Below are 16,091 nucleotides of genomic sequence, written 5' to 3'. Positions count from 1 at the left end.
GCTTTTTCTCTGGGAATACAGATTCCTTAATACATGGGTCTGTGGCAACCTTCTCAATTGTTGTTCCCTCACCAGTAAAACCTTCTCCATATGTGGATATTGAAGTCTGAAATGATAAGACTATTTCAGCGACGGTTATGATCACCCTCCTAGAGTCCTCCCATGTTGAGCTTATCCTCATAGTAGACCTTCCACTCTGCACAGACCACTGTCTTTCCCACACTATGCACTATTCCCTGTATAAGTCTACACAGTGGAGTGGTATCATTCTCTAATGAGTCCATCACCCATTTTCTTAATTTATAGGTGAGGCATCCCTCTGCCTCTGTCACATTTATTCCTCTATTTCCTGTCCCTGTAAAGACTATGGCCTTGGTTTTCGGGATACCAAGGAGAGGGCTTACATGGGTTACCCCCACATCCGACACCAACACTCCATCGGAATGTCCTGTACTTCCCCCACTCTGCCACAGACATTGGTGTATATTTGTCTCATGAACTAAAGTAGGGTCTAAGCCTTCATCTGCTCATATCCCTCGCTTTCCTCATGCCATTTAACAATAAGGACTATCTGGTCATTATACACTCTTCGCATAATATTGTCCAGGGTCTGATTGCCCCAACAAGCTATTTCTCCCCAGGTCCTCGGTCTCTCACTATCTAAAATCTTCCCCGAACATTTCATTCCTGTTGGTGTTGGGTAGTACGGAGAGACGGGTATGTAAAACCTCTTGCTCCGATATAATCTCCCATCTTTCGTTTCTGTAGCTTCACCTGGCTTGACGTCCTGTGTCGTAGAACTCTCAGAAGTTTGTCCTCTGCCCACACTAACTTGAAGGTTATTAACTGCTGTTCTTTTAACTGGAGTTTTACGCACACAATGCCAAGTTGAAGGAGGGACGAGTTTCATTCCTCAAACTATCTGTTCCATTGCGTTCTTTCCAAATTCCTGTTTGTAAGAGAACCATCCCCTTATCAGAACATTCTACGTCTAGGACACTAGACCTATTTTCTAATGGAGCCACCCATATCACCATGCCCTGATGATTAGTTACGCTCGCGGCTTCAGAAACGTTTGATGTTACCCTCTCACAATGAACCCGAGTATCTTCATATCGAGCTATCAACGCTATCCACGCTATACAAAGTGTTATCTGATCTTCTCCCCTTGGATTGGTAGTGATTATAGCGGCAGGTAGCCTAGTGGTTAGAGTGTTGGGCCAGTAACCGAATGCTGGATCGAATCCCCGAGCTGACAAGGTACAAATCTGTCGTTCTGCCCCTGAACAAGGCAGTTCTGTTCCCTGGTAGGCCGTCATTGTAAATAAGAATTTGTTGTTACCTTTATTTAACTAGGCAAGTCAGTTAAAAAAAATAAAAATAGCAGTCGCCACAAACACTACCCCAACTAAAAATGTCCCAAGGCCCCACATTATAGCCCTTTTACAGTGTGATCTACACTCCTTCTTTTCCATCATCACCTCCTCTACCAAAACTTGCTCTAGCCTCTCCATCTTGCTCGGCCTCTACCATGTCAGTAGGTGTTGGTACAGCTTTCACCTGGATCCAGGCCTTCCTTCCCGACACCTTTTACTGCTGTGTCAGTCACTAGTAGGACAGTGTGGGGTCTGGTCCACCTGGGCTGAAAGGTACCCGGTTGATGGACCTTCAAGCACACCTCGTCTCCTGGCTCTAGTGAGTGTGCTTTCCAATCCTGAGGGAGTCTACGGTGGGTCTCTTTCACTTGGGAAGATATGCACTGCAACGCATGGGTCATTTCCTGACAATAGGACAACATAGATTCTCCCAGTATGGCCAAATCACTCATTTGTGACATGTGAATAACAGCACCCGGTACTTCCAGTTACCCATTGATGTGGCATGAGTCCTGTGGTGGTGTTGGAATAGTATCCAACCTAACAAACTCTGAGTCATATGTTCCTTAATCACACTCTTCAGGAGATGTGATGATATTATTACAGCAAACTTCCCTTCTGTTGATGTAGTCTCCTGTATACAGGAATTTGTGGCTTTCCTTTTAAGCGTTATACCTTTGACAAACCCCTCATTGAAAGTTGACAAAAGTGTCTGAAATGACAATACTATCTCTGCTACTATCACCATGATCTGGGTCTGTGTGACATTCAATTTACTTCATACTAGTCTCTATATTCTATATTGTGCAGTTAGCTGTCCTCTCCTACGTGCTATCTCCTGTAACAATATACATACAGTGGTACCTTTTCCCTGAGACTCTAGTACCCACTTCCTTAATTTATGAGCCACCCCCAGTCACATTCCATTCCGCTCTTCCAATTCCAAATAACGTTAATGCCAAAGAGCATAACCACACACTGTTGTCCACGAAATTGTCCACCAAATTGTCCTATACTCCCTTATACTGTCTATCTCACCGCAAATACCGGGACAGGGAGTTATATCGCTAACCTTTCGGGAGAAATCCCAACAATACAGCGTCCCCAATCTGGTGAGATTTGTATCAAAACAAATACAGAAACACTAACCGACATGATAACACTGCCTGTTAAATCAAAGATAAATAACTTGGGCTATTAACATCCAATTAGAATTACAAGTCTTGATAACTTGATAATTCTATTGTCCATTATTTCTAATAAGATTGATCAGGACTCACCAGAAGGTCAGGACAAAGGTCATTCACCACCATTATGTATTTCCTTTCCCTTTCTTTCCCTTTCCTTCAGAAACCTTTTCAAACATTTTCATCATTCATTCACCCAGTTTAAAACCAAATTGAAAAGACCCCGACAGTAAATCCCACGATATTAACCTCTATGGGCTAGGTGGGACGCTTGACTCAACAGCCAGTGTAATCCCGTGGCGCGTTATTCAAATTCCTCAAAAATGCAAAAACTTCAATTTTTCAAACATATGACTATTTTACACCATTTTAAAGATAAGACTCTCGTTAATCTAACCACACTGTCCGATTTCAAAAAGGCTTTACAACGAAAGCAAAACATTAGATTATGTCAGCAGAGTACCCAGCCAGAAATAATCAGACACCCATTTTTCAAGCTAGCATATAATGTCACATAAACCACAGCTAAATGTAGCACTAACCTTTGATGATATTCATCAGATGACAACCCTAGGACATTATGTTATACAATACATGCATGTTTCGTTCAATCAAGTTCATATTTATATCAAAAACCAGCTTTTTACATTAGCATGTGACTAGCATTCCCACCGAACACTGCCGGTGAATTTACTAAATTACTCACGATAAACGTTCACAAAAAGCATAACAATTATTTTAAGAATTATAGATACAGAACTCCTCTATGCACTCGATATGTCCGATTTTAAAATAGCTTTTCGGTGAAAGCACATTTTGCAATATTCTCAGTAGATAGCCCGGCATCACAGGGCTAGCTATTTAGACACCCAGCAAATTTAGCACTCATCAAAGTCAGATTTACTATAAGAAATATGTTATTACCTTTGCTGTCTTCGTCAGAATGCACTCCCAGGACTTCTGCTTCAATAACAAATGTTGGTTTGGTTCAAAATAATCCATAGTTATATCCAAACAGCGGCGTTTTGTTCGTGCGTTCAAGACACTATCCGAAAGGGTAAATAAGGGTGACGAGCATGGCGCAATTCGTGACAAAAAAATTCTAAATATTCCATCACCGTACTTCGAAGCATGTCAACCGCTGTTTAAAATCAATTTTTATGCCATTCTTCTCATAAAAAAGCGCTAACATTCCGACCGGGAATCTGCGTTTAGGTAAACAGACGAAAGAAAATAAAGCATTCGGTCGACTCGGGCACGCGCCTAAGCCCATAGTACTCTGATCGGCCACTTGCCAAAAGCGATAATGTGTTTCAGCCAGAGCCTGCCTCGATATCGTTCAGCTTTTTCCCGGCCTCTGAGAGCCTATGGGAGCCGTAGGAAGTGTCACGTTATTGCAAAGATCCTCAGTCTTCAATAAAAAAAGCCAAGATGAAACACAATTTGTCAGACAGGCCACTTCCTGCATGGAATCTTCTCAGGTTTTGGCCTGCCATATGAGTTCTGTTATACTCACAGACACCATTCAAACAGTTTTAGAAACTTTAGGGTGTTTTCTATCCAAAGCCAATAACTATATGCATATTCTAGTTACTGGGCAGGAGTAGTAACCAGATTAAATCGGGTACGTTTTTTATCCGGCCGTGTCAATACTGCCCCCTAGCCCTAACAGGTTAACACCACTAACCCACATTCATAATTGGTAAATTGTGTTTGCGTTCTGGTGTGTGTGTGGTAAACCATATGGCGAAAACACACAAATGGCTAGGTCTTACTTATCTGGGAGCTAATTTTACGGCCTAATCCTTCCAAAGAGAAAGAAAGAAAATGACACCGACTCCTGGAAGAGAAAGTGTCCATTTCGTTAGCATTCACTATGCTACATCTTAACCTCTATGGGCTAGGTGGGACGCTAGCGTGCCACCCGTGGTGCACTCCATCAACAGCAGGTGCATTTCAAGAGCGGCAAATTTGAATCCAAATAAATGTCAAAATTCAAATTTTTCAAACATACAACTATTTTACACCCTTTGAAAGATAAACATCTCCTTAATCTAACCACGTTTTACGATTTCAAAAAGGTTTTACGGCGAAAGCATAAATTTAGAGTATGTTAGGACAGTACATTTACAAGAGTTGTGTGTAATGTTTTGTCAATTCAAAGACAGGGTCACCAAAACCATAAAACCAGCTAAAATGATGCACTAACCTTTTACAATCTCCATCAGATGACACTCCTAGGACATTATGTTAGACAATGCATGCATTTTTAGTTCTATCAAGTTCATATTTATATCCAAAAACAGCGTTTTACTATGGCATTGATGTTGAGGAAATCGTTTCCCTCCAATAACCGGCAGTCAAGTCAGCGTCACAAATTAAATAATTAAAATTAGAAAACATTGGTAAAATATTATATTGTCATTTAAAGAATTATAGATTTACATCTCTTGAACGCAATCAACTTGCCAGATTTAAAAATAACCTTACTGGGAAATCACACTTTGCAATAATCTGAGCACTGCGCCCAGAAAAATACGCGTTGCGATACAGACTAGACGTCATGTTGGGGAGATCTAAAATCGAAAATACTATGTAAATAATCCATTACCTTTGATTCTCTTCATCAGATGTCACTTCCAGGTATCACAGGTCCATAACGAATGTAGTTTTGTTAAAAAAAGCTCATCATTTATGTCCAAAAATCTCCGTCTTGTTAGTACATGATCTAAGCCAGCCGGACTTCTCGTCATGAACGAGGGGAAAAAATATATTTACGTTCGTTCAAACATGTCAAACGTTGTATAGCATAAATCATTAGGGCCTTTTTTAACCAGAACATGAATAATATTCAAGGTGGACGAATGCATACTCTTTTATAACGTATTGGAACGAGGGTACCCAACATGAACTGGCGCGCCAGGTGTCTAATGGGACATCATCGTTCCATGGCTCTTGTTCGGTCAGATCTCCCTCCAGAAGACTCAAAACACTTTGTAAAGGCTGGTGACATCTAGTGGAAGCAATAGGAAGTGCCAAAATATTCCTCAGCCCCTGTGTTTTTCAATGGGATAGGTTTAAAGGTAATACAACACATCAGGTATCCACTTCCTGTCAGAAAATGTCTCAGGGTTTTGCCTGCCAAATGAGTTCTGTTATACTCACAGACACCATTCAAACAGTTTTAGAAACTTTAGAGTGTTTTCTATCCATATATAATAAGTATATGCATATTCTAGTTACTGGGTAGGATTAGTAACCAGATTAAATCGGGTACATTTTTTTTTATCCAGACGTGCAAATGCTGCCCCCTAGCCCTAACAGGTTAAAACCTCTTTGGGCTAGGGAGCAGTATTTTCACGTCCGGATGAAAAGCGTGCCCAAAGTAAACTGCCTGCTACTCGGGCCCAGAAGCTAGGATATGCATATTATTAGTAGATTTGGATAGAAAACACTCTGAAGTTTCTAAAACTGTTTGAATAATGTCTGTGAGTATAACAGAACTGATTTGGCAGGCGAAACCCCGAGCACAATCCATCCAAAAGCTCAAGCTGTTTTCCATTAGTTTTCTATGGAAATCCCTTTTTAATAGAAATATGCTTGCAGTTCCTATGGCTTCCACTAGATGTCAACAGTCTTTAGAAATTGGTTGATGTTTTTCCTTTGAGGAATTAAGAAGTAGCCCTTTCCTTTCTGAGAGTCAAGCCAAGTGTACTTTTTTGTTTGGGGCACGCAACCTGGAACTCGCTCCACTTTCATTTTATCCGCTATTGAACACAGTATATTCCGTCTTAAATTTGATTGATTATTTATGTTTTAAAATACCTATAGTTGGATTAGGAAAGTTGTTTGAAATGTTTGGACAAAGTTTACAGGTAACTTATTAGATACTTTGTAGGCATGTTGGGCGAGTTGGAACCGTTTTTTTTCTGAATCAAATGCGCCAAATAAATGGACATTTTGGGGATATAAAGAAACAATTTATCAAACAAAAGGACCATTTGTGATGTTTATAGGACATTTTGGAGTGCCAACAGAAGAAGATCTTCAAAGGCATGAATTATATCGTTATTTCTGACTTTTGTGTAGCACCTGCCTGGTTGAAATCTGATTTTCATGTGTTGGTATGCTGGGCGCTGTCCTCAGATAATCGCATGGTCTGCTTTCGCCGTAAAGCCTTTTTGAAATCTGACACTGCGGCTGGATTAACAAGAATTTAATCTTTAAACCGATGTATAACACTTGTATGCTTTATGAATTCTTATTATGAGTATTTCTGTTTTTGAATTTGGCGCCCTGCAATTTCACTGGGTGTTGTCAAATTGATCCCGCTAAAGGGATTGGCGCACGAAGGGATCCATAAGAAATCAGCAACTCGTACGTTTTAAATTACAAACCAAACACGATAATGATAAATCCACTATCCTCCTCCAATTATTAATCCTTTGTTTTAATCCACCCCATTGTTTATATGCACTTAATTTAGCATGTACTACCCTTAGACAAGGCGACATTTATCTCACCAAAGATACACTCCCGTAAAGACTGGTCTCTCTTCTCCTTGATTTTTCCATAACCACGGCACTACAACATTTTAAAAAGGTCATTTTAGGTTTGGTAACCCCAACTCTAATTTCTCGTGACCTTCTCCCAGTATTAACTCATCTCATTTCGCGTGACCCAGCCACCCTTTCGTCAATTATATAAATCGATTTCAGAATAAGACAAAATAAAATGTCTCACAAGATTAAAAACTTCCCAAGGTTTTATGAGTTTACAAGGAGTATTTTTCCATTCCGATTCAAACTTGTAACCAGTCTCAACGTCAACAGTGAAGTGGCGACTCCGGGATGCTGGCCTTCTAGGCAGATATCTTCTGTCCAGTATCTGTGTTATTTTGCCCATCTTAATCTTTTCTTTTGATTGGCCAGTCTGAGATATGTCTTTTTCTTTGCAACTCTGCCTAGAAGGCCAGCATCCCAGAGTCGCCTCTTCACTGTTGACGTTGAGACTGGTGTTTTGCGGGTACTATTTAATGAAGGTGCCAGTTGAGGACTTGTGAGGCGTCTGTTTCTCAAATTAGACACTCTAATGTACTTGTCTTCTTGCTCAGTTGTGCACCGGGGCCTCCCACTCCTCTTTCTATTCTGGTTAGAGCCAGTTTGCGCTGCTCTGTGAAGGGAGTAGTACACAGCGTTGTACGAGATCTTCAGTTTCTTGGCAATTTCTCGCATGGAATAGCCTTCATTTCTCAGAACAAGAATAGACTGACGAGTTTCAGAAGAAAGTCCTTTGTTTCTGGCCATTTTGAGCCTGTAATCGAAACCACAAATGCTGATGCCCAGATACTCAACTAGTCTAAAGACAGCCAGTTTTATTGCTTCTTTAATGAGCACAACAGTTTTCAGCTAACATAATATCAAAAGGGTTTTCTAATGATCAATTAGCCTTTTAAAATAATCAAATTGGATAAGCTAACACAACGTGCCATTGGAACACAGGAGTGATGGTTGCTGATAATGTGCCTCTGTACACCTTTGTAGATATTCCATTAAAAAAAGCTGCCGTTTCCAGCTACAATAGTCATTTACAACATTAACAATGTCTACACTGTATTTCTGATCAATTTGATGTTATTTTAATGAACAAAAAATGTGCTTTTCTTTTAAAAATGCAATTACATTTCTAAGTGACCCCAAACGTTTGAACGGTAGTGTATCTTTCTACCAATTCCCATACTAAAATCCCAGGCTCCTCACCATATATATTATATATATTTCACCTGTGGATACTTGCATCAAATACAGCTCTCACCCATGAAAACCAGCGCACAAAGACATTGTTTTCACCTATATTAAATACAAGTCTCCACTCCAGGATCCCCTTCCTCTGAACCCTGTCTTGTGCGGTTGTACCGTGTTCACCGCAATCTTTTCTCTGATAGGGACACACCCCTACCCGAATCGATCACCGAATATGACCCATCTGGGTTGAACAACCCCCGAACAACAGCACGTTATGGTGCCACTCTGTATACTGAATTCCCACCCCAGACCATACGATGATACAACCCGACTGTAATGCCCCCACCCGGAGACCTTCTATAGACCTGTGCTAGACAGTCCGGATTTGTCACAGTCCTTCCTCCAAACTACTACCAATAGTCTGCACCCTTGCTCTCTTTCTGGATACCCCTCCCGCCAACAATGGTTTCACATAAACAATTTGAAACTTCACTCTCCTACAGATACTTTTTCCACCAACCTCAAAAAACATGACTGAGGGATAAAACAGAAAGGGCAGATGGCTCTTATGGGGCACAGGAGGTATTAGTAAGAAACTAGCTTAACTTTTTTTATTTAGGGCCGGCCACCTCCACTACCTATTCTCCACCAAGTCTGTCTTTCAAGGATGAATCCGGTTTGTGGCACCAATTGTTAAAAAGAAACCTCTTTGCAATAAGGAATTGAGACCAAAAGCTCAAGAGAAGTTTCAAGTGTTTAGTACCAAGGATACAGTCAGCTGAGTGCATACATTTAGAAAGTTCACAAAGCATCTTATACTCTTCCATCATTACATAAAAGCCAATCATATCATTTTTATGTCAATATATTGAGTGAGATGTTTGTGTGTTGTTTCTCAGGGGTCCTGCAGATGATGCAGACCAGGATCGCTGCTCTGCAGGGTGCTGTGGACAGGTAGGTTAACAGCTGATCTTGGACCAGATTAACATAACCCCAATCTCAGCCATTATGGTGATGAAGAAACATCTTACCCAGTGGTTAGGTGCATTATCTACCTACTCCAAGCCTATAACAGACCATAACACATCATCACAGGGAATGATAAAGGCAAAATATTACCCTTGTGTTCAGAGACCCTCAATAATCAGACCTCTAATAACAGCACTCAACCTCCTATTTGTTTTCTCTCGTAGGATAAGGACAAAGATCGTTGACCCCTACAATAAGATTGTAGCCCGGACTGCCCAGCTCGCCAGATTGCAGGTATCCATCCATCTCCTTGTGTTTGAGAGGCATATTACTATCTTTTGTGTTGATGGTTTTGTATTGTTGTATGTCCGTGGACTGCGGCTCAATAGCAGGGGGAAGATTTCCTCTCTATTGTTATCAGCACTCTGACATTATCTCTACTTCTGCACTGGACTTGATTTCCATGTTTCTGAGGTAGAGAAATGTATTGACAGTATTTGCTTGGGTTTTTATTGTCTCACTCCCCATTTTCAAGATAGGTACTTCAAGTTAGGTGCTGTACATATTGTCAAGGTCGCCTAATGCATCTTGGACAGTTTCCAGGATCCTCCTGTTTTAAATTGTAAAGATGACAACAACCCAGAGCCATATAGAGATCTATATATCTGTATATGCTCTGGGATGTCCTCTTCTAACCTGTCAATAGAATATAGCTATAGCAGGTGTCAGTGTCTATCATGCTGTAATGATATGAGTGCTCTGTACTCAGTGGTTTACAACAATGATACTGTATGTTTTATGCGAGCATCGATCTACCCATTGATATTTATTTGAACGTTAAATACCACAAATATTACAGTGGCTTGCGAAAGTATTCACCCCCCTTGGCATTTTTCCTATTTTGTTGCCTTACAACCTGGAATTAAAATGGATTTTGGGGGAGTTTGTATCATTTGATTTACACAACATGCCTACCACTTTGAAGATGCTAAATCTTTTTTTATTGTGAAACAAACAAGAAATAAGACAAAAAAACTGAACTTCAGCGTGCATAACTATTCACCACCCAAAGTCAATACTTTGTAGAGCCACCTTTTGCAGCAATTATAGCTGCAAGTCTCTTGGGGTATGTCTCTATAAGCTTGCCACAGCTAGCCACTGGGATTTTTGCCCATTCTTCAAGGCAAAACTGCTCCAGCTTATTCAAGTTGAATGGGTTCTGCTGGTTTACAGCAATCTTTAAGTCATACCACAGATTCTCAATTGGATTGAGGTCTGGGCTTTGACTAGGCCATTCCAAGACATTTAAATGTTTCCCCTTAAACCACTCGAGTGTTGCTTTCGCAGTATGCTTAGGGTCATTGTCCTGCTGGATGGTGAAACTTGTGGTGGCTAATTTCTCCATTACCAAATGAGGAGAGTTACAAACTTCACACCACCAGTCAGAGTTATGCTTAAACTACATCTTTAATAATAAGAGCTTTATATTAGCACTTGACTTTCAATGATGCGCCATTTCTAATGAACCATTGAAAGTGACAACACAAAAGTACGAAGATCTTTTATTGGCAAGATACACCCCTCTCAACCTACATGACGAACAGCAGATCTTAGGAACAGTTCACAAAGAAAGAATTTTACTTGAGAGAGGAGTATCCCATAGCCAGATAGCATTCGCTATAAATTATTGTTCAGTTTGGTCCCTAAGACGAGGTTCTAATCCCGTTCTTGTTACTTCATAGCACAAAAACACCATCTCATCCAATGGCATAAATCAATTGTCAACTCTAGATACTCCCATCTCATGTAAACCACCCCCTTGACCCCACTTCTGGACAAGCTCACTGAGGGGAGTGAGCCTCTACGTCATACACTATCCCAGGATAAGTGCAACATCAGAGAGGACATACAATGGTTCCAGACACTGCCATACACCTTCCCCCAATGCCAATGGAGGGAGTGACTTGCGCACAGACATTGTGGAGACAAGTAATTGGTTCCCCATTAATCACGCCATCCCTTCACATGGTTTAACATTCACATATGAAGACAATGTTCCATCCTGTCCTCTTCCCTTTCTGAGGGAAGAGGACAGGATGGAAGCTCTGTGGAGTGTACGACTAAGTGGTCCTATGGACAGATACACCAATCTCCACTGTGGAGCTTTGCAGCTCCTTCAGGGTTATCTTTGGTCTCTTTGTTGCCTCTCTGATTAATGCCCTCCTTGCCTGGTCTGTGAGTTTTGGTGGGCGGCCCTCTCTTGGCAGGTTTAATGGTGCTCCGTGGGATGTTCAAAGTTTCGGTTATTTTTTTTATAACTCAACCCTGATCTGTACTTCTCCACAACTTTGTCCCTGACCTGTTTGGAGAGCTCCTTGGTCTTCATAGTGCCGCTTGCTTGTTAGTGCCGCTTGCTTGTTGGTGCCCCTTGTTTAGTGGTGTTGCAGACTCTGGGGCCTTTCAGAACAGGTGTGTGTAATATATATATATACATACATACATACATACATACATACATACATACATACATACATACATACACATACATACTGAGATCATGTGACACTTAGATTGCACACAGTTGGACTTTATTTAAGTAATTATGTGACTTCTGAAGGTAATTGGTTGCACCAGATCTTATTTAGGGGCTTCATAGCAAAGTGGGTGAATACATTTGCATGCACCACTTTTCAGTTTTAAATCTTTTCGAATTATTTGAAACAAGTTTATTTTATTTTTTTCACTTCACCAATTTTGACTATTTTGTGCACGTCCATTACATGTTGTAATGCAACAAACAAAATAGGAAAAACACCAAGGGGGTGAATACTTTTGCAAGGCACTGTATATGACCCCTTTTACTCTTGTTGCACATGCCTGCCATTATGGAATCACTCGCCACCACTTTGCAGAAGGGTATATTTATAAAGATGATTTATAGAACTGTGCTTTTGGAGGCTGAGCGATCTTCATACCAGGAATCCTAGCTGTTATGTAAAATGCATCTGTTTTTCTTGGTAAGTCCTCGACTATATAATACATAAAGGCCATGTTAAAGGTTTACAACGTTATCTCAACCTTTCAAACAGAATTACTTTGATCCTGTTCTCAGATAGCATCTGCAATCTTAACCTGTGACATCACTGTTGTGGTTTTTAATCCACCTCGCTATCAGTGGCCCCCCGTTTAGAAGCAATCGGGTGATTTTAAAGGTTGAATTTGTACCCCTGTTAAAATAAGACCTGTTCTTGTGATCAACCTGACCCTGTCCTGTCCGAGGCTGGATAGCCGCGGCCAGATAGAGAGCGAAATAGAGACTCTCTGGGTTTACAGGCTCTGTCAACTTACGCACACTGCCCACACACTGCAGCTCCGTCGTCTGTGGAGTCGAGGGGAAGTCTTATTAAATATTGATGGACTATGGCTTCAGTCAGAAAGGTTACTGTGATTCTAACTGGCTCTTTCCTCAAACATGGCTCTGTCTCTGTGTTAGCACTGTCTGTGTTCTGATGCTCTCTCTGTCTCAGCTTTGTCGTGTGTGTGTGGAGTGTTATTGTTGTTATCTACACCTCAGACATGCGTCCTGCAGAGAAGATACTAGTAGCAGGCAGGCATACCAGGCTGGTAAGATCTTAGGATGAAGACGGGCCTGGTTTGTGAAAGGAGAGGGTGCTGTGGTTTCTGAATAGAATGGTTACAACGTTTTTATATTATTTTATACAGACAGACAGTGGAGTTGTGGGACCAATATCTGAGACCCCTCTTTTTTCACTCCCAGGGACTGTCATGTCCTTGGTGTTAGGGTGTGTGTGTGTTTGTATTCTGTCTGTCTGTCTGTCTGTCTCTGTGGGACTGGGGTGAGGTGGGTCTGAAGGAGACCGGTAATGGTCAGACTATAAATCCAGGGGGAATAGGAGAGTGCTTTGTTTATCTTTTAGTCTAGTGTTCGCTCACAAAATGGAAGCTTCTCGGCCACCCACAGATAAAGCAATCAGTCTGACACACACACAGACACTTGGGACGGACACATAGACTTCACAGAGGCTCAAGGGACAGACCCTCAGTTCTCAGCTGCATCTATTCCTCTGAACACACTACTAAGTCCAAACACACTGCTGACCTCTGTGTCCTTCAGCCCCAGACACAGCTCCACAATGCTGCTAGACACACGGTTATTATTACCACTAATGATATGCCCATGGTCGGTGTTATTGTTACTATATAGGCTACAATAGGAAAATAAATACTTGGAAATGTCGACATTGATTGAAATCGAGATCATTTACAATAAGTGATTTTCAATCAATTATGACGAAAAAAGAGGGTCGTTCCATATTAGTTTTGACGTTCGCTCACATCTTCTCATAGAGATTCAGAAAGACTGGTTCAGATTGGGTTCCATTTTGTTTGGTTATATATTTTCCTATTTTCCCCAGGTGGCGTGTGATCTGCTGCGAAGGATCATCAGGATCCTGTACCTGTCCAAGCGTCTGCAGGGCCAGCTCCAGGGGGGAAGCAGGGAGATCACCAAGGCTGCCCAGAGCCTCAACGAACTGGGTGAGCGACCACTGCCTGTTCACCTCTGATACACTGCACTGTACTACTGACAAGGCTGCTCAAAGCCTCAATGAACTGGGAACTGTAATACTGACATGGTTAACTCACCTCATTTGGGACTACTGTAAAGAGAGTGTAGATCAGGGATAGGCAATGCTGGTCCTGGAGTGCCGCAGGCACTTCGTGTTTTTGATTTAACTGACTTGGAAGGCCAGGTGTGTTTGAATTTAGGCAATCATTGAACTGATCAGTTGATCAGGGTGTAGTTGGAACAAAATCCTCCAGTACGGGCGGCACTCCAGGAACAGGGTTGCCTACCCCTGGTGTAGATGGTGATGAGATCCCCCAAGGCTGTCCAGATCAGCCTCAACAAACTGGGTGAGTGACCCTGCTCATTCACTATAATTCTACTGACACTAAGGTGAAACTCCCCTCATTTAGGCCGACTGTAGAAGGTGTAGGTGGTGCTGAGATCACCAAAGCTACTCAGAGCCTCAAAGAGCTGGGTGAGTGACTTATAGAAGAAAATGGAGGATAGGAAGTGCTGCAAGGACACACTAGTTACTAGATGTTTGTTCTGGAGGTGGAAGGTGCTCTTTGGTTAAGGGTAATCAAAAAATGAGTGTCTTCATATAATTAAATTGCCTTTATCTTGATATTTTTGGAAAGATTTTGTTCTATTGAACATGCTGTTTTATGATAAAGGCATTTTAATTATATGAATAGTGCCTGGGTCCTCCTTGTTTTTTGAGAACTGTCTGATTTGACTCGGACACTGCTTACGTCTCACTATAGCCTCTGCTAACATGCTAGGTTGGTAAATGCTGACGCACTCTTCACTGATTGGTGTAGTCACTTGAATGTAAGGTCACTCAGGTTGGATTTGGCTTCAAACAAACCAATGATTGACAGACAGACAGACACAAAGTTCAAATAAAATGTCCTTGATTATATAAAGAAACAGCACTTTTTAACTACTAATAATCTAATCAAATTGTATTAGTCACATGCGCCGATTACAGTGAAATGCTTACTTACGAGCCCCTAACCAACAATGCAGTTAAACATTTGCATAAAAGAAATATGGATAAGAAATAAAAGTTATTAGGTGTTCAGAAGTCTTATGGCTTGGGGGTAGAAGCTGTTTAGAAGCATCTTGGACATAGACTTGGCGCTCCGGTATTGCTTGCCGTGCGGTAGCAGAGAGAACAGTCTATGACTAGGGTGGCTGGAGTCTTTGACAATTTTTAGGGCCCTCTTACACCGCGTGGTATAGAGGTCCTGGATGGTAGGGAGCTTGGCCCCAGTGATGTACTGGGTCGTTCGCACTACCCTCTGTAGTGCTTTGCGGTCGGATGCCGAGCAGTTGCCGTACCAGGCAGTGATGCAACCAGTCAGGATGCTCTCGATGATGCAGGTGTAGAACCTTTTGAGGATCTGAGGACCCATGCCAAATCCTTTCAGTCTCCTGAGGGGGAATAGGTTATGTCGTGCCCTCTTCACGACTGTCTTGGTGTGCTTGGACCATGTAAGTTTGTTGGTGATGTGGACACCAAGGAACTTGAAGCTCTCAACCTGCTCCACTGCAGCCACATCGATGAGAATGGGGGCATGCTCGGTCCTCTTTTTCCTGTAGTCCACAATCATCTCCTTTGTCTTGATCACGTTGAGGGAGAGGTTGTTGTCCTGGCACCACACGGCCAGGTCTCTGCCCTCCTCCCTATAGGCTGTCTCGTCATTGTCTGTGATCAGACCTACCAATGTTGTGTCATCGGCAAACTTAATGATGGTGTTGGAGTCGTGCCTGGCCGTGCAGTCATGAGTGAACAGGGAGTACAGGAGGGGGCTGAGCACGCACCCCTGAGGGGCCCCTGTGTTGAGCATCAGCGTGGCGGATGTGTTGTTACCTACCCTTACCACCTGGGGGCGGCCCGTCAGGAAGTCCAGGATCCAGTAGCAGAGAGGGGTGTTTTGTCCCAGGATCCTTAGCTTATTGATGAGCTTTGAGGGCACTATGGTGTTGAACGCTGAGCTGTAGTCAATGAATAGCATTCTCACATATGTGTTCCTTTTGTCCAGGTGGGAAAGGGCAGTGTGGAGTGCAATAGAGATTGCATCATCTGTGGATCTGTTGGGGCGGTATGCAAATTTGGAGTGGGTCTAGTGTGTCTGGGATAATGGTGTTGATGTCAGCCATAACCAGCCTTTCAAAGCACTTCATGGCTACAGACGTGAGTGCTACGGGTCGGTAGTCATTT

The 16,091-nt window shown here is 42.0% G+C and overlaps 1 protein-coding gene across 1 annotated transcript in view; it reads left to right on the top strand.

Moving 5' to 3' along the window:
* Nucleotides 1–16,091, top strand: part of LOC106609192 (conserved oligomeric Golgi complex subunit 5) — a 100,602-nt gene that overhangs the window by 5,221 nt on the left and 79,290 nt on the right. The window contains exons 4-6 of the mRNA XM_014207707.2: nt 9,207–9,261; nt 9,501–9,570; nt 13,713–13,833. Coding sequence (XP_014063182.1) covers nt 9,207–9,261; nt 9,501–9,570; nt 13,713–13,833 — 246 coding nt within the window. The remainder of the gene's footprint in view (nt 1–9,206; nt 9,262–9,500; nt 9,571–13,712; nt 13,834–16,091) is intronic.

The sequence above is a fragment of the Salmo salar genome, chromosome ssa07 (assembly GCF_905237065.1).
Source record: "Salmo salar chromosome ssa07, Ssal_v3.1, whole genome shotgun sequence".
Classification (NCBI taxonomy): domain Eukaryota; kingdom Metazoa; phylum Chordata; class Actinopteri; order Salmoniformes; family Salmonidae; genus Salmo; species Salmo salar.
Note: the sequence above shows the minus strand (reverse complement) of the source record. Positions and strands in the feature narration are given on the sequence as shown.